This window comes from Prionailurus viverrinus, chromosome D1, assembly GCF_022837055.1.
Source record: "Prionailurus viverrinus isolate Anna chromosome D1, UM_Priviv_1.0, whole genome shotgun sequence".
In the NCBI taxonomy this organism is placed as follows: Eukaryota; Metazoa; Chordata; class Mammalia; order Carnivora; family Felidae; genus Prionailurus; species Prionailurus viverrinus.
In genome coordinates this window covers 21155857-21175304 of record NC_062570.1, presented here as the reverse complement: position 1 = coordinate 21175304, position 19448 = coordinate 21155857, and the positions used below count along the sequence as shown (strand labels likewise).

At 38.8% G+C, this 19448-nt stretch overlaps 2 protein-coding genes and 1 pseudogene across 2 annotated transcripts; 2 read left to right on the top strand and 1 right to left on the bottom strand.

Moving 5' to 3' along the window:
- The first annotated feature begins 1099 nt into the window (after window positions 1-1099).
- Window positions 1100-2031, top strand: LOC125146676 (olfactory receptor 10G9-like). Its single transcript, XM_047823410.1, is given in 2 exon segments — window positions 1100-1711; window positions 1714-2031. Coding segments are annotated over 2 exon segments (930 nt in total).
- A 13949-nt stretch (window positions 2032-15980) lies between these two features.
- On the bottom strand, window positions 15981-16901 carry LOC125146664 (olfactory receptor 10G9). Its single transcript, XM_047823389.1, has one exon. It carries the CDS (start codon window positions 16899-16901, stop codon window positions 15981-15983), a length of 921 nt encoding a protein of 306 aa, XP_047679345.1.
- A 1940-nt stretch (window positions 16902-18841) lies between these two features.
- Window positions 18842-19001, top strand: LOC125147332 (uncharacterized; annotated as a pseudogene).
- Window positions 19002-19448: the final 447 nt, after the last annotated feature.

Below are 19448 nucleotides of genomic sequence, written 5' to 3'. Positions count from 1 at the left end.
AATTTGGAAGACCTTCAGATCATGAAAGAAAGAAAGAAAGAAAGAAAGAAAGAAAGAAAGAGGAAGGGAGGGAGGGAGGAATAAAGGGGAAGAAAGGAAGGAAGGAAGGAAGGAAGGAACTTACAGTCTGAGCCCTGGAATAATAGAAATCCTAGAAATAATAAAAATTATTTCAGACTACATATTTTCCTTTATTTTTCAAAGAGCATTGGTGTCTGTTTTATAGTGAGTATCAACATTCAGTTCTGGAACTCAAACCTCAAACATGCCATTTGGTCCTCCTAAGTAAGCAGATCTAATTCTTCATGGGAAGCTCAAAATATATTCTGAGATGACTTGATTACAATTCAGAAGGAGGATGATTGATTGCCTAGAGGGAGATATAATAAAAATTTATAAATAGAAATAAATATAGGATAAGAGGAGGTGAGGAAAGTGATAGTACTCTGACCATTACTGACTGCATTAGTTTGGTGTCAGATTTCACATATGATGAGGAGAGTATGATCATGGTTTACTGTAGGACAGATGAACCTGGTTCACTGAGATGCTAAATCCTAGGAGTTCTTCCCTAACCCATCAGCTGGCTGCTGACCAGGGAGTTTTAGGAAAGCATCTTTCTCAGCCATTATGGATGAAGCTTTCTTTATAAATGTATATTTATAGTGGAAATTCTCTGATGATCAAAGAGACTGAATCTGTATATATGGCAGTGTGTGGTTGTGTGTGTGTGTCTTTTGTGGGGGGTGTGGGGTAGGGGGATGGTTAGAGAGAAAAAAAGAAAGAGAGATGCTTGGATAAAGGCTCATCCATGGGAGAGCGTGCCAAAGTTGCTGGTTTGGGTATAACTTTTCTAATTCTACAGAAAACAATACCCAATTTACCTCTCTTTTCTATTTGGTTGATTCGGGTAAAGTAATAAGGAAGTGGATAACCCCCCTCAAAGCCCCACCTAAAGCAAAAATGTCATGTAACATCTACATGACAATTTACATCTTGTGTTTCCATTCAGTGAAAACAAAGTTGCCACAATATGATCTCAGTAAATGTTGAACTTGCTTTGCTTTCCGTAGGGACAGAGCTCCATATATGAGAAGAAATGAGAAACATGAGCGTAGTGACAACGTTCATCCTCACGGGTCTTCCCCATGCACCAGCACTGGCCATCCCCCTCTTCGGAATCTTCTTGGTGATTTATGTACTCACTGTGTTGGGGAACCTCCTCATCCTGCTGGTGATCACGGTGGATTCCCACCTCCACACTCCCATGTACTATTTCCTGGCCAACTTGTCCTCCATCGACATGTGGTTCTCCACCGTCACTGTGCCCAAAATGCTGATGACCTTGGTCTCCCCGGGAGGCGGGGCCATCTCCTTTCACAGCTGTGTGGCCCAGCTCTACTCCTTTCACTTCCTGGGGAGCACCGAGTGTTTCCTCTACACAGTCATGTCCTACGACCGCTACCTGGCCATCAGTCAGCTGCTCAGGTATGCCAGCCTGATGGGTGGGAGAGCGTGTGCCCTCCTGGCCGCCACCACGTGGCTCAGCGGCTCTGTGCACTCTGCTGTCCAGACCACACTGACCTTCCGCTTGCCCTACTGTGGGCCCGGCCAGATCCAGCATTATTTCTGTGACGCACCTCCTATCCTCAGACTGGCCTGTGCAGACACGTCCATGAACGAGAGGGTGATCTTCGTCAACATCGGAGTAGTGTGGCCTTGAGCTGCTTTCTCCTGATAGTGCTGTCCTATGTGTCCATCGTCTGTTCCATCCTGAAGATCCGCACCTCTGAGGGGAGATGCAGAGCCTTTCAGACCTGTACCTCCCACTGCATTGTGGTCCTTTGTTTCTTTGTTCCCTGTGTTTTTGTTTACCTGAGGCCAGGCTCCAAGGATGCTGTGGACGGGATTGTGGCAGTTTTCTACACTGTGCTGACTCCCCTTCTAAACCCTGTGGTGTACACCCTGAGGAACAAGGAAGTGAAGAAAGCTCTGTTCAAGGTGAGAAGTAAGTCAGTATTCACCGAATAATGAAGAAAAGCCAGATATGACCTGCTCCTTTTTTATTTATTTTTTTAATATTTATGTATTTATTTTGAAAGAGAGAGAGAGAGCATGCACGCAGGAGAGGAGCAGAGAGGGAGAGAGAGAATCCCAAGCAAGCTTCATACTGTCAGTGCAGAGCCCAAAGTGGGGCTCAATCTCACAAACAGTGAGATCGTGACCTGAGCCCAATGAAGAGTCCGTCGCTTAACTGGTGCCCCCAGATGCCCTCTTTTTTATTGATTTAGAATTAAATTAAACCACCAACATGAACATTACACTTGTAAGGACTATTTCAATTATTCGATCTTAATTTTTTAATGAAAATTTAATGCAGTTTAATATTTCTTTCTACATTATTTGCCAGAATCCCAGTATAAACAGCCATTTAATGATGATAATCTGGCAGGAAGGATGATTGCCTATTCTTCTCTTTTATGTTCTACAAAGTAGATTATCAGAAAAGTAGTTTACTTCCATCCCCTGTACAAATATTTTCCAGAATTGCTCTCCAGGATAATTCACTTATATTTTATTTTGTGCAGTTTAAATCAAAGCTCTCTAAAGAGCCCTTTTTTCCATTTTTAAACATTTATATTGAAAAATAATCACATATAATATTTCCAATTCATTAATATAGTACATATATGATGAAATTTTTACATTACAAAAGATCACACCAAAAATACTTAATTCTTAATAATGGCTTTATTTATATTTATGAGTTAACTAAAACTGTATAACTCTTTAATTTCTTCACTTGGAGTGATTTTTTTAAAGTAAATATTTGTCTACTTATGCAATCCATGCACTATTTGTACTGAATCGGTCATGGATACAACTACCTAGATTTTTGTTCTGTATTTACAGAGTTACTGTCTTTTCTCTTAAATTAAAAGCTTCTATTTTTAGCAATCTTAAAATTATTTCTGTGAGTAAACAAGGGACAGATAAGAAATATGTGAAAAATAAGAAAATAGTCTTAGAGACACAAGGATACTACCAAAGAATATTGAGAGTACCTCCCAATTTTAAAAGCAGACCCTAGGTGGTACTTCCCATGTAATTATATTGTCTTTAGTTCACATTTGTTTGACTTAAAGTGTACAATGGACTTTGGACACCATCTGGGAGCTAAGACTTGAGCCATGAAGCTTGAAAGCAGTCATTCAAACATACACCTCAATTGATAGCATAAATCAATTTTTCAGAAAATAAATCCTTCATTCAAATGTCACATGAATCCTGTTAATGCCAACACTGCCCGGCATACCAAGAAGGGCAGAAAAGAAAACCAATAGGCAGCTGTTAGAACTAGGGATCACTTCTGAGACTCCTCAGACTTGGGGCACCTGTCTTCCAGAGACGCTTTAGCAAGACAACCCATCTGTGCTCGTTTGTATATCTGGTTCCAAATAAGCTACACGTCCATGCTGAGAAGAAAACCATACTATCTATAAATGCATGACCTATATAAACCAATGCAAGAGGTTGATTACTAGTGTTCATTCCAATAAACCAGACCGATATGGCCTATTCTACAGCCCTACTAAATTTGCAAAGGAGAAAACTGACGACGGGTTAGATCAAAATTCCTTAGCCACTGGGTTCACTTGGATGCTTTCCAGTTTCTTATAATTCCTACTATTTTACTTAACTCACAATAGCACAAATGTTATAGGACATTCACTGAGCGTTATGTGTGTCTGTATTGATGAAGGCCATCATCCAGTGAGAGAGAAAAACAAGTGTAGCATCATCCAGGGAACAGTGTCCTAAATATAATGGGTGTTATAAAGCATGTTGAAAGTGATTTAAATTTTTAATGATTTATAAGATAAATATCAGCATCATTTTTTAGCTGAAATTGTTATTGAAATAATTGTAGAATCACATAAGTTGTATGAAATAATATGAAGGGATCTGTTGTATAACTTTGCTCAGTTTCCCCCAATGGCAACAATTTGTACAACCATAGCATAGTATCACAACCAGGATACTGACATTGATTTAATCCACAGATCTCATTCGCATTTTCCCAGTTTCATTTGTACGTGTGTCTGTGTGTGTGAGTAGATGTGTGCTAATAGCATACAGTTATAACACCTGAGTAGTTTTGAGTGTCTATGACCACAGTAAAGATACTGAACAGTTTCAAGACTGTAAGGATGTCTCATGTGAGGAATTTTAGCTAATATAAAAGTTGACCACTGAATAAAGTTACCAAATGTTAGTAGTTTAATGGTTAGAGGGTTGGATAAAACAAATTAAAAAAAAACTTTTTTATGTTCTTTTTTCTCTTTCCTGCTTGAATCTACCTACTTATCCATTCAATATGTAAATATGTGTTAAGTGGCAATTGTGTGCTATGTTCCATGAGCACCAAGATTAGACAGACACAGACCTCCTTTTCAAGGAGCTTATAGTCCCAATATAAGAGAATCATGGGTGGGGGGGCGGGAGATGTCTGGGTAGGTCAGTTGGTTAGGCGTCCAACTCTTGGTTTCGACTGAGGTAATGATCTCACAGTTTGTGAGTTCAAGCCTCCCATTGGGCCCTGTGCTGATGATGTGGAGCCTGCTTAGGATTCTTTCTCTCTCCCTCTCTCTCTATGCCCCTCCCTTGCTCTCTCTCAAAATAAATAAATAAATAAATAAATAAATCAACTTTAAAAAATAAACTAAAAGAAGCATAGGGGCATAAGAAGAGGAGTCAGAAAATTTAGACAAAGTCATTTAGAGGAACTCATACACAACCTAGGAAAAAGGAATTTTCATTTTGCAAATTTTGGAAAGGTATTGAAATACAACAGATGTAACAGTAATGTGATAGCATTTACACTTAGAGATTATAATTAGTAGCAACATGGAAGATAGTTTGCAGGAAGGCAGGCTTTAGGGGAGAAGGATCAACTAAAGAGGCTTTTCAACTGTATCTCAGAAAAGAAAGAAAAACACATTCATGACAATCCAGGTCAGGCAGAAGCAGCAGGAATCGAGAGTGGTGCGGTGGATGGCAAATGGTAACTAATTGTGTGAGGAGGTCAAGTCGATGGAGAAGTTAGGATGCTTTGGCAGTTGTGACATAACTCAACACAGTAGAGGAAGTAATAAAAGTGCGTTCTGAGGGTAGAATGAAAAAGTATCTGGTTGACAGTGTAGTTGAAGGTAAAGCCTACAAGGTTAAGTAAGTAGAAGCGTTGTTCACTACATTCTGTGGTTTGTGCTGGCCTTAAACATCCATTCCCTATACGTGGAGAAGGAACCACCTCCCATTCAATGGGAAACATAAGGAGGGGCCAGATCAGGAAAGGGTAACCGCCACCTTTCTTACTTTTCCAAAGCAAACCCAGGAAAGATAGCCTGGGAGACTTGTACAAATCTGTTGTTGAAGCTTACAGAGTTATCTCACACGATAATACCCAAAGACCTTTACAGAGATTGTAAATTTAAAGAGAACTGGAGATAGTACTTATAAGAGCAGCTGCTTCTTGATGGCATGGTCCTGGGAGATACCAGAGGATAAAGGGCCAAACCGTGTTCTTCCAGTTCCCAAATGCTATTGAACTATTCCACTATGGAAATTACATTTACATCGCATCAAGAGCATATTTGAAGGAGATTAGAAAGAAATGAAGTCAAAAGCTGTAATTTGAATCATGAAGGGGGAGCTGGAAGGTTTGCGGGATGAAGGTGTATATAATAGGCACATAGTGCACATAGTAGCCACAGAAACATACAACCTGTGTGTTTAAAGGTATAGTGATAAGCATTGTAAATCATAGTAATCTAGAGTCTGCACAATTGGCATAAGTATTGACATACAGATCAACGGAGAAGAAAAGGACTCCAGACCCATACATATCACTCAGTTGATTTTTTTAAACACTTTTTAATTTAAATTCTAGGTAGTTAATATACAATGCAATATTGATTTGAGGAGTAGAATTCAGTGATTCATCACTTACGTACAACACCCAGCGCTCATCACATCAAGTGCCCTCCTTAATACCTATCATTCATCTAGCCCATCTCCCACCCACCTCCCTCCATCAACCCCCCAGTTTGTTCTCTATCATAAAGAGTCTCTTGTGGTTTATTTCCCTCTTTTCTTTTCCCCCCACCTTTCCCACATGTTCATGTTTTGTTTCTTAAATTTCACATATGAGCAAAATCATATAGCATCTATCTTTCTCTGATTGATTTATTTTGCTTGTTATGATACATTCCAGATCCATCCACATTGTTGCAAATGGCAAGATTCCATTCATTCTTTTTTGATGGCTGAGTCCAGTAATATTCCATTGTGTGTGTGTGTGTGTGTGTATATATATATATATATATATATATATATATACACATGTATATGTATATACACCACATCTCCTTTTCCATTCATCAGTTGATGGACATTTGGGTTCTTTCCATAGTTTGGCTATTGTTGATAATGCTGCTATAAACATTGGGGTGCATGTGCCCCTTCGAATCTGTATTTTTGTACCCTTCGGATAAATTCCTAGTAGTGCAATTGCTGGGTCATAGGGTAGTTCTAATTGCAGTTTTTTTGAGGAACCTCCATACTGTTCTTCAGAGTGGCTGCACCAATGTGCATTCCCACCAGCAGTGCAAGACATTCTCCTTTCTCTGCATCCTCACCAACACCTGTAGTTTCTTGTGATACTCAACATCCCTCACCATAAGGGAAATACAAATCAAAATCATGATGAGATACAACCTTACATCCGTCAGAATGGCTAAATTAACATCACTCAGTTGATCTTAAATCAAATCTGCCAAAACACTTAAAAAGGGACAAAGTAGTGCTTTCAACAAATGATGCTATCTACCCATCAATAAATACTGGCCTTTGACTACTACTTTCCTGTATATACAACAGTTATCTTAAATTGGATTATTAGCTTTAATGTAAATGCTACAACTATTACATTTGTAGGGTAAAAATCATGAGAAAACCTTTGTAAATATGAAGCACTTACAAATTTCTTAGAAAAGACATAAAAGCATGCACCATAAAAGTAAATAAAAATTAGATTTATTAAAATTAAATAAAAACTGTGTTCTCCAGATGATATTAAAAGGGCATGAGTAGGCAAGATACACACTGATATGCATATTAGTAATGCATATGTCAAAGAAAAAATTCATATCCAAAATGTGTAAAGATATCTCACAAATCAATTAGCAAAAACAAATAACCCAATGAGAAACAGGCATAAGATTCAGCCACACACTTTGCAAATGAAATACGTGAGTGGCCAATAGAAAGATGAAAAAGTACTCAACATTATTAATCAGCAGTGATATCTAAATTAAACCATAATAAGATACTACCACACTTAATCAAATGGATCAATTTTTTAAAAACCTGGCAATGTCAAATATCAGTAATGCTAGTGGATATATAAAATGATATAATCAGTTTGCAGAACAATCAGTTTCTTTAAGGTATTAAACATCCACTTGTAATTTGACTTGCCTTGTTACTTAGCAATTCCACAATCTGATGTTTACTCAAGAGAATTGAAAACTTATGTCCACACAAATACTTGAAAATGAATCTATATAGCATTTTTATAAATAATATGCCCAAACTGGAAGCAATACAAATGTTAAACAATAGGTGATAAATTGTGACGTATTTACACAATAGACTACCATTCAGCAAGGAATGAATTATTAATAGGCACAAACACACCAATGAGTGAGGAAAAGAAGGATGAGAGGAAGAAGCCAGTCACAAAAGTGTATGTACTACACGATTACATTGTAGGAAACTCAAAAAAACAGATCTAACCTGTAGTGAGAGAAAGCAAGTCAATTGGTCTCAGGTTGGAATAACAGAAAGGACACAGGTATTCCACTGTGGTGATGGGAAGGTTTTTTACCTTGATTGTGGAAGCAACCAACATTTGTTAAAACATCAAACTGGGTGCCTAAAATGGATACATTTGACATATGCAAATTATACCTTTATGTCATTTTTTTTTCCAAAGCAGGCAAGGAGAAAAGTTAAATTACAAATTAAAAACAAAAAAGAGGAACCATTATTTCTATACAGCCATGACAAAGTAGCTGTCAGACTTAAGCTCCCTCTGTAAGGAGTATGAACTGCATAAAATATAACCGTGCACTATAAAAATTACTAAAGGAAATTCCTAAATTGAATAAAATGATCCCAGATCAAAGTATAAGAAGGAATAAAAAACACCGGAAAGGGAAAATATAAGTAAATATAAAACACTGTTGACTATTTAAAGCACCATAATAATACAAATCAATTAATTAATAAACCGCCAATAATAATGTCCTGTAAGGCCTATAATATATTTAGAAATAAAATATAGGACAAAATATAAAAGTATATAAGATGCTACATGGAATCAAATGACTGTAAGGGACTTGGGTTATATAGGATGTGGTAAAAGTGCTAATTTAAGTAAATTAAAAAATTAAATATTATATTAAATATCATAAAAAGATAATAGAAAAAGAAAATACTTAAATAACAAAAAAGCAAATAAAATAATGAAAAAACTTGATTAATACATTAAATACTTTGATTAATACAAAGGAAGACAGAAAAAGTACAGGAATAAAGAAAAAAGAATTTAAGGTATGAACTGAAAACAAGTAGCAAAATGTTCGACTAAAACCTAACTATATCAGTAATTACAGAAACAGTAACCACGGCAAATAAAATAAAAATATCACAGACAGCTTTAAAATTCTTAATCATACCTAGTTCATAAGAAACTGCAATGGAAATTAAAACAATGGAAATTAAAAAATGGAAAGCAACAGAGTAGGAAAAAAAGGATATTTTTTAAAATTTTTTTTAAATGTAGTTGACATACAATATTAGTTTTAAGTGATTGGACGATGATCTGCATTAGGAAATGCTCACCAGAGTAAGTTGAGTCACCATCTGTCACTATACAAAATTATGCATATGCTCTACTTCTAATCCCCATGACTTACTATTTTATAACTGGAAGTTTTTACTTCTTTATCCCCTTCACCTACTTTGCTCATCCCCGCACTCCCCAGCTGCCCACCCCCCACTCTGACACCACCAGCTTGTTCTCTATTTGAGCCTGTTTGCTATTGGTAGAGCCTGTTTCTGTTTTACTGTTTGGTTTGTGCTGTTTGTTTTGTTTTTTAGATTTCACACATAAGTGAAATTGCATGTTATTTGTCTTTCTCTGTCTGACTTGTATCACTTAGCATAATACCCTTTAGGTCCATCCATGTTGTCACGAATACAAGATTTCATTCATTTTGTGGCTGAGTATGAAGGGAATTTTATAAAAATAAAAGAGTCAATTTAACAGGAAAATATTAAAAATCCCAAATTCTTATGAACTTGGCAAAAGAGCTTCAAAATATATGTCTTGTGAAAATTGCTATTAGTAAGTTATTCTTCAATGAAATAATATTTTAACAGCTGACTGAGCCTCAGCAATGATACAAATCAACAAATATTGAAATAAAATGCCAAGACTGCAAAGAAGTGGCTGTGAAGAGCGTGAGGAGGTAACAATCAAGAATTATATGCTAATAAATACAGAGAACAAACTGATAGTTGCCAGAGGGGCTGGGGGTTGGGTGAAGTTGATGAAGGGGAATGGGAGGTGAGGGCTTCCAGGGATGGAATGAGGAAGTCAGGGGATGAAAGGTGCAACATAGGAAATATAGTGAGTGTGATGTTGTAATAGCCTGTGTGATGACAGATGGTGGCTACACTTATGGTGAGCAGAGCATAATGTGTAAACCTACAGAATCACTAGGTTGTACACCTGAAACCAATACAACATTGTGTATCAACTGTATTTCAATAAAAAATAAACATAATTGAATGCTAAGCAATTATCAAGAATGAGTGTGAAATACCAAACTCCACACCTGAAAAACAAATAACCCAGTGAAGAAATGGGCAGAAAACATGAACAGACACTTCTCTAAAGAAGACATCTGGATGGCCAACAGGCACATGAAAAGATGCTCAACGTCGCCCCTCATCAGGGAAATACAAATCAAAACCACACTCAGATATCACCTCATGCTAGTCAGAGTGGCCAAAATGAACAAATCAGGAGACTACAGATGCTGGAGAGGATGTGGAGAAACGGGAACCCTCTTGCACTGTTGGTGGGAATGCAAATTGGTGCAGCCACTCTGGAAAACAGTGTGGAGGTTCCTCAAAAAATTAAAAATAGACCTACCCTATGACCCAGCAATAGCACTACTAGGAATTTACCCAAGGGATACAGGAGTGCTGATGCATAGGGGCACTTGTTCCCCAATGTTTATAGCAGCACTCTCAACAATAGCCAAATTATGGAAAGAGCCTAAATGTCCATCAACTGATGAATGGATAAAGAAATTGTGGTTTATATACACAATGGAGTACTACGTGACAATGAGAAAGAATGAAATATGGCCCTTTGTAGCAACGTGGATGGAACTGGAGAGTGTGATGCTAAGTGAAATAAGCCATACAGAGAAAGACAGATACCATATGGTTTCACTCTTATGTGGATTCTGAGAAATTTAACAGAAACCCATGGGGGAGGGGAAGGGAAAAAAAGAGGTTAGAGTGGGAGAGAGCCAAAGCCTAAGAGACTCTTAAAAACTGAGAACAAACTGAGGGTTGATGGGGGGTGGGAGGGAGGGAAGGGTGGGTGATGGGCATTGAGGAGGGCACCTTTTGGGATGAGCACTGGGTGTTTTATGGAAACCAATTTGACAATAAATTTTGTATATTGAAAAAAAAAGAATGAGTGTGAAATAATGATATTTGGAGACATTAAGAAATGGAAAGTTTTTACCACTACTAGAACCATAAGTAACTTAAAAATATACAACACAATAATAACTTATCCTGAAAGGACTATTTGAGAGATAGGAAGGAATAGAAAGCTTGTATTATTCATACACTGTATGTAGTAATTATTATGAGTTGTGTGGGTGAAGCAAGCTTTTGTTACCTGTACACGTAATTTTCTTTATTTTCACCTGGTAATTCAATCTACTACCTAATCTGTGTTAGATGCCATGTAGTTTACTGTAGCACCTCATATATACTTTAGGACACTGTAAGATTCATTTGTTTACTTATGTGTTGCCCATTGGACTCTGGAGTTCTGGAGCACAAATTCTGTCTTAACACTGTATTCCCTGTGCCTTAAATATAGAAGTCACTTAAATTGTCGAAGGACTTATGGCATTGATTAATTATTTGAAAAAGCATGACTGAATGAACAAGTATCAGCATTGGAATAATTTTAAAAAGTCACCTGGGGCACCGGCTGGCTCAGTTGGTTAAGCATCTGACTTCTGCTCAGATCAAAATCTTGTGTTTCATGAGTTCGAGCCCCACATCGGGTTCCACACTGACAGCGTGGAGCCTCTCTCTCTCTGCCCCTCCCCCACTCTCTCTCTCAAAATTAATTAATTGATTTATTGATTAAAAAGTCACCCTGTTTATTCCAGATTTGAGCAAGATTCTTTCTATATTAGTTATTTACTTCTTCCAACTGAGCTGTTACTTCTATAATAGAGACCATGTTCAACTACCAGTAAACTCAGAAAATATAGCTTCAAGGAATCAATCAGACACATCATGCTATTACCAAACAATATTTTAAAAATTCAGGTTAGCAGTGCAATGACATCACTAAGAACGAGCCTCAATACACAAGTTCAATACTGCAGAGCTGCTATTTTGAGGAAAAACCTAAGAGGATACATCAGAATGTGGGTCAATGTGATGAGAAATTTGCTCAGATTTCATTATTCATTATGTGGAATGCAAACACCAATTTTCCAGTATTTTATTCTTTTTTTCATTTCCCCCCTTTTAAAAATAGTCCTAATAGCTCTTGGGGCATAATCACAAAACAATGAAATATTTACAAAATAAGGTTGTCCCAGTTATTATTTGATAATGTAAATGATTCATTATTGAATATTAAAATTATCCAACATTTTTTCTTTATTTTTCAGAGCTTTCTCATGCCATCTTTCCTCCATCATCTTTCTCCATTTCTTCTCTTACCCCTTTTACAATTTCATGAATAAATATATGAGCAGAGACTATAGGAAAACCTTCGAGTTTCGGGGTAGCTTTTATGTTGCCAATCATACACAGAGAGACAAATGTTGAAGAAGAGGCAAAAAAAAGTTTTGGTTTGGACATGAGAAGTTTGATATAATAGCTTTAACTCCAAATGGAAAGATCAAATGAACTAAAGTTATCAGGGACTTGAACAAAGAAGGTAGAACTGCATGGAGGGAAAGAAGGCATCTGTTTAAGAATGATGTCTAATATTATGAGCGCGGATCAGAAGCTGGGTCCCTCAAAAAGTAAATATTTGGAAATAGAACAGGTCTGTAGCAGGGAGAACATTCTAACGAAAACAGACCAAGATTTATGTCAGCAGATTACTACAGAGCTATGACAGTATTTTTCCTAGAGGAATCCACAGCTTAATGTGGAATACGTAAATAAACAGATGGAATGATATCAAGTGATGAAGCACTTACAACCTCAGTTAGGTGGAGGTAGGGTAGATAATGCACTTTTCATAGTCAATGAGGGAAAATGTAGCTTCCTAAAAAATCCTACATTGGATATAGAAAATGTACATAACTATTCACAAATCTGTTTTGTGATTCTAGTAATTATTGATGTTCATTGACATTGCTCTGCTCCTCACAAAATGGAAAGTTCCTGAAATTAGCGATCATAATGTATAGTAGAATTTAACACCAATGGGCTTTAGTGCCAGATAGTCTGAAATCAAACCATATGCCTTCACCATATTCCTTACTAGTGTGTGAATTTTACCAAGTAATTTAACCTTCTTTATTTTCTCAATGTATATAATAATGGAACCTATCTCACAGATGCTGAGAATATTTTGGGGTGACAGTGGGGTTCGTGGGGTCCGGAGCCAATTGCCAAGAAGGAATTCTTGAAGATGTCTTTGGTGCAAAAAGGTGATTTTATTAAAGCACAGGGACAGGACCCGTGGTCAGAAAGAGCTGCCCAGAGACCATCAGGAGACACTGGTTATATACTATGGAGTTGGGGGAAGTAAAGTCCAGGGGAAGTTTCCAGTAAGATTTGCATATGCTAAAGAAGACTCATAAGGGGGCGCCTGGGTGGCGCAGTCGGTTAAACGTCCGACTTCAGCCAGGTCACGATCTCGCGGTCCGTGAGTTCGAGCCCCGCGTCAGGCTCTGGGCTGATGGCTCAGAGCCTGGAGCCCGTTTCAGATTCTGTGTCTCCCTCTCTCTCTGCCCCTCCCCCGTTCATGCTCTGTCTCTCTCTGTCCCAAAAATAAATAAATGTTGAAAAAAAATTAAAAAATAAATAAATAAATAAAAAAATAAAGAAGACTCATAGGATCCTGGAGGCCCAGATATTGTCAAGCTAAGGCTGTTTGTCCCTCTAGCAAAGAATTAGCATCAAGACAGTAGGGAGTTCTGGAGAAGTGTTTTACTCTGTCTGCCTCAAGTATTTGTCAATGGGCTGCAGGTTATACAGAAATTTAATTTTATCTGCAATTTCTGCCTTTGTTTCCCACTTCCATAGAGTTCATTTAATAAATTAAATGATTAATTTATGAAGTATCTAGTATATCCCAAGGTCAATATTGTTTACTGTTTCTGCCTCTGAATTATTCCAGAATAATTTCATTTATTATATATATTTTTTCATTTATTATAATTTTAACCCTTTAAGTATTTTCCTACAGTTAAATTCCTTGAAAATAGTAAACATAGGAGTACCACATTTATGAAAATAGTTAATTAATCAGAATGATTAAATTGTCCACAATTAGCTACAGTAATTTATTATGTATAATTTAAGGTGATTTAAAGAAAGCAACATTCATGCGTCTTCAAAAATACTATTTCAGTGGCTGGGAATCATGAAAACAATTTGTGTAGAGAATAATTCTGAGAATCACGCTATCTGGCTGGTGGCCCCAGGATTGAATTTGAGGACTTTAGTTAAGATTTTGTAATGAATCAGGAGTACCTGGGTGGCTCGATTGGTTAAGTGTCCCACTCTTGATTTTGGCTCAGGTCATGATTTCACGGTTCGTGAGATTGAGCCCACATCAGCCTCTGCGCTGACAGCATGGAGCCTGCTTGGGATTCCCTCTCTCTCTCTCTCTCTCTCTCTCTCTCTCTCTCTTTCTCTCTCTCAATTCCCTTCCCCCGCCCTCTCTCTTTCAAAAAAAATAAATAAACACTTAAAAAAAGAATTTATTATGAATCAGTGTCACTGAAGCCACTTCTATTTAATCTCATTTAATCCTCATAACAGTATTTTGAAGTCTTTATTGTTATTATGTTAATTTTATTTGAGAGAGAGAGAGAGAGAGAGCACCCATGGGAAGGCTCAGAGGGAGAGAGGGAGAGAGAATCCCAAACAGGCTCCACGCTATCAGCACAGAGCTCAACTCTGTGCTCGATGATCCCATGAGCCATGAGATTATGACCTGAGCTGAAATCAAGAGTCAGATGCTTAACCAACTGAGCCACCCAGGTTCCCCGCGAGAGAATCTTTTTTTTTTTTTGAGATAGAAAATTGAGGTACAGAGCATAAAATTATTTCCAAACTCATGTGAGCCAATATTTGTTTTTGTTTAGATGCAAATACAGCATTTCATCCATTATATGTGGAAGCCCACAAGTATGAACTATGTAGCTCGACATTAAGTATTTTTACAGTGTTGTGTCCTCCCTAGACTTTTTTCCTGATTTGGAAAAGAAATATGTTGAAACCCCATGATGACACGTTCCTTAAATATATTTTCACTTTTCTACCTTTTACACAGGAAACATCACTGGCCCCAGCCTGCAATGTGGAGTGCTCCTGTCCTAAAGCAGTTTGTAGTTTGGTGCAGCTAAATTTCCAAGACCCTCGGATGGTAGGAGAGGCAGCTGCCTGGGCAGATGACCAGCAGCCACCAGCTGTAGTAAAAGAATCCAGCATCAAATGGTTTGATCTATCTGCTATCCAACACTATCTGGTCAGCTAGCACAGGAATTCAAGGTCAGAGTATGTGACGGAGACGAGTGGTTTCTGACCTTAACTTCATCCTCAGCTGCCTCACCCAACCAGGGAAACTGCAGGGCTCTCACAAGGTGAAGACTGTTTGCAGTCACTGAGAAGAGAACGTCAGCACCACAGCCTGTCCTGGCAGACCCGCCTAGGGAGATAATGAGGTGCTCTGAACTTAGAACTCTTGTATGGGCATGGTTAGCACGGTTGTGATGTACCAGGAAGAGGGGTGGTCACACTGGGACACCCTCACACCACACACACACATACACACACACACACACACACACACACACACACACAGCCACTAACAAGACTGAGAAAGCAGTTAGTTGCACCCTTGCAACCATGAGTAAGTGATCTGATATTTGTTGCTGTCCTTGAATGGTATGCCCAGGATTGTAAATTGTTGTGTACAGAAGACTTCAGCAAAAAAAAAAAAAAAAAAAAAAAAAAAAGCATATTATAGACTTAGGCATGTGACCTAATGCAACCCTGTGTGTCCAACATCCAACCAGAATACTTAACTTTTTTTAAGAAGGCAAAAACAATGGTATATGGATTGTATCTCAATGAAATGGAAAACAAGATAAACCTTTTACAGAGACATGCATTGATAGATCAAAATTTAAGCAAGTTCATCACAAACAAAAATTTAATTGTGACTTTTGAAAATTCCTCAGACAAATCCATGAAACAAATATTGCTGAGTAGATGGTTTTGGACAACATTTAACACCGAGCTACACATGTAATAAATTTCATGGTGATGACTAAATTATGCTACTACTTTTTTCAACAGGCACATCTACTTTCCAGTGTTTATTTTCTCTGAGACTATGCTACTTTGTCTTTAAGCTTCAATAGAGCTTTCTTCACTTCCTTGTTCCTCAGGGTGTACACCACAGGGTTTAGAAGGGGAGTCAGCACAGTGTAGAAAACTGCCACAATCCCATCCACAGCATCCTTGGAGCCTGGCCTCAGGTAAACAAAAACACAGGGAACAAAGAAACAAAGGACCACAATGCAGTGGGAGGTACAGGTCTGAAAGGCTCTGCATCTCCCCTCAGAGGTGCGGATCTTCAGGATGGAATAGACGATGGACACATAGGACAGCACTATCAGGAGAAAGCAGCCCGAAGCCACTACCCCGATGTTGACGAAGATCACCCTCTCGTTCATGGACGTGTCTGCACAGGCCAGTCTGAGGATAGGAGGTGCATCACAGAAATAATGCTGGATCTGGCCGGGCCCACAGTAGGGCAAGCGGAAGGTCAGTGTGGTCTGGACAGCAGAGTGCACAGAGCCGCTGAGCCACGTGGTGGCGGCCAGGAGGGCACACGCTCTCCCACCCATCAGGCTGGCATACCTGAGCGGCTGACTGATGGCCAGGTAGCGGTCGTAGGACATGACTGTGTAGAGGAAACACTCGGTGCTCCCCAGGAAGTGAAAGGAGTAGAGCTGAGCCACACAGCTGTGAAAGGAGATGGCCCCGCCTCCTGGGGAGACCAAGGTCATCAGCATTTTGGGCACAGTGACGGTGGAGAACCACATGTCGATGGAGGACAAGTTGGCCAGGAAATAGTACATGGGAGTGTGGAGGTGGGAATCCACCGTGATCACCAGCAGGATGAGGAGGTTCCCCACCACAGTGAGTACATAAATCACCAAGAAGATTCCGAAGAGGGGGATGGCCAGTGCTGGTGCATGGGGAAGACCCGTGAGGATGAACGTTGTCACTACGCTCATGTTTCTCATTTTCCACACCTTTGGCACCTCTCCCTAAAGAATAGAGAGAGAGCACCCAGCATTTCATTGAAAACTGAAAACCCATTTTCATGTGGCAACTCATCATCCATAGTAGATCATCCTGAAGTTAACCTCAACTTTTCCTGTTACAAAACTTATTTGGTAAAAATGATAGAATGATCCATCATCATCCTCTCTCCCCCCCACACGCACACAAAGGAAGGTGCACACAGATGTATGCAGTAGAAAGTCAGAGAAACCCATTGTATCAATCTCTATTTATGTTTCATAAATGACCACCCATTTAGTAGCACAAAACAATGCAAATGTCCATTCTTACAGTGTTTTAGTCAGGTGAGTGGGGTGTTCTGCTCAAGGTTGAAATCGAGATGTCAGCTGAGTCTGGAATCTCATGAGAGGCTTGGGATCCGCTTCCAAGCTTATGGAGGTTGTTGGCAGAATTCTGTTCCTTGCACATTTAGGACTGGGGTCTCTGTCTTTCCTGCTGCCCGTTAGCAGGGATCATTACTCTCAGCCTTCGAGTCCAACCTCAAGTCCTAACCACCTGGCCATCTGATAACCCCCTGGCAGCTTACTTCTTCAAAGCCAGTAGAAGTTCTCTTGAGTTTGCTGTGACAAAAGTGTGAGGTAACAGAATGCACCAAGAGTGATATGCCATCACAGCCTTGGGTCTCACCCACACTCAAAGGGAGGCAGTTTAGCAGGGAATGTACACAGGGGACAGCAATCTGGGGAGCCTTTCGGAATTCTGTTTTCTCTCCAGAGTCCATGGGGAAACTTAAAGAACCAAGAATTTAACATTGATAGCAGTGCACGCTTCAAAATCTACGTTCGGTATGGCCGAACAAATCTCTGGGACCCTTACAGGTAATCTGGCAATAGTAATCCCGGCTGAGAAATTACAACTATTAAATAAGACAATGATGCTAAGTCATTAATAAAGTGTCTGGCACTTGATACCTGCTCAAAAAATGATAATGAATCATACAAAATTGTTGCCTTGTAATGCAGAATTACCTATCTCTATCTATCTATCATCTATCTATCTATCGAGAGGGAGGAATAGGAGGGAGAATAAATTCTCTTGCTACTGTAGAGATGTCTCAATTTCAAAACTAGATCTTTGAGGAACATTTCATCGCTGGTATTGGGACTGGTGTCTCACTACCACCATCACCTGCTTGTAAAGGGACTTTCCTCAGAGGAGACTGAGAAACTCAACTCCATGACATGGACATCCCTACAATCTTCCATACGATCCAGAAGGCACCAAGCCTTGTACACTGCTGGCTCAACACTTCTCTCACACTAGACGATCCTTTATGAGGCTCTAAGAAGATAAAATTCAGATGTGTCCTCCCAAACAGCATCCACTGGCAATTTTCTTTTTCTTTTTCTTTTTTTTTAAATTTAAATCCAAGTTAGTTAACATGTAGTGCAATAATAGTTTCAGGAGTAGAATTCAGTGATTCATCACTTACATATAACTCCCAGTGCTCATCCCAACAAGTGTCCTCCTTAACGCTCATCACCCATTTAGTCCATCCTCCACCCCACTTCTCTCCATCAACCCTCAGTTTGTTCTCTGTATTTAAACGTTTCTTATGGTTTGCCTCCCTCTCTATTTTTATCTTATTTTTCCTTCCTTTCCCCTATGTTCATCTGTTTTGTTTCTTAAATTTCACATATGAGTGAAATCATAGGATATTTGTCTTTCTCTGACCGACCTATTTCTCTTAGCATAATACACTCTAGTTCCATCCACGTTGTCACAAATGGCCAGATTTCATTCTTTTTCATCACTGAGTAATATTCCACTGCATGTATATACCACATCTTCTTAATTCATTCATCAGTCGATGGACATTTGGGCTTTTCCCATAATTTGGTTATTGTTGATGGTACTGCTTTAAACTTTGGGATACACAATTGCTTCTCGGCCTTTTGGCTAAGATCAAGTGTAAACTTTGGGATACACATCCTCCTTCAAACCAGCATTTTTGTATCTTTTGGATAAATACCTGGTAGTGCAATTGTTGGGTCATAAGGTAGCTCTATTTTCAATTTTTTGAGGAACCTCGACTGTCCTTCAGAGTGGCTGTACTAGTTTGCATTCCCACAAACAGTTCAAAAATATTCCCCTCTTTCCGCATCCTCGCCAACATCTGTTGTTTCCTGAGTTTTCATTTTAGCCATTCTGACAAGTGTGAGGTGGTATCTCACTGTGGTTTTGATTTGTATTTCCCTGATGATGAGTGATGTTGAGCATTTTTTCATGTGTCTCTTAGCCATCTGGATGTCTTCTTTGGAAAAGTGTCTGTTCATGTCTTTTGCCACTGGCAGTTTCCTAACATATATTCTTTCATCCTAAATATCCAGATATTTTCTAATTTGGTTTTGTTAGAGATAATATCCCTCTCTCCATCTTCCACTCCTCATACCCATAAATTCAGGCAACACCCTTATAAGAGAAGACATCTCCATCAAGTATATGATTCTTACTTAAGAACTACTACCTGAAAGAGGAAGAACAGA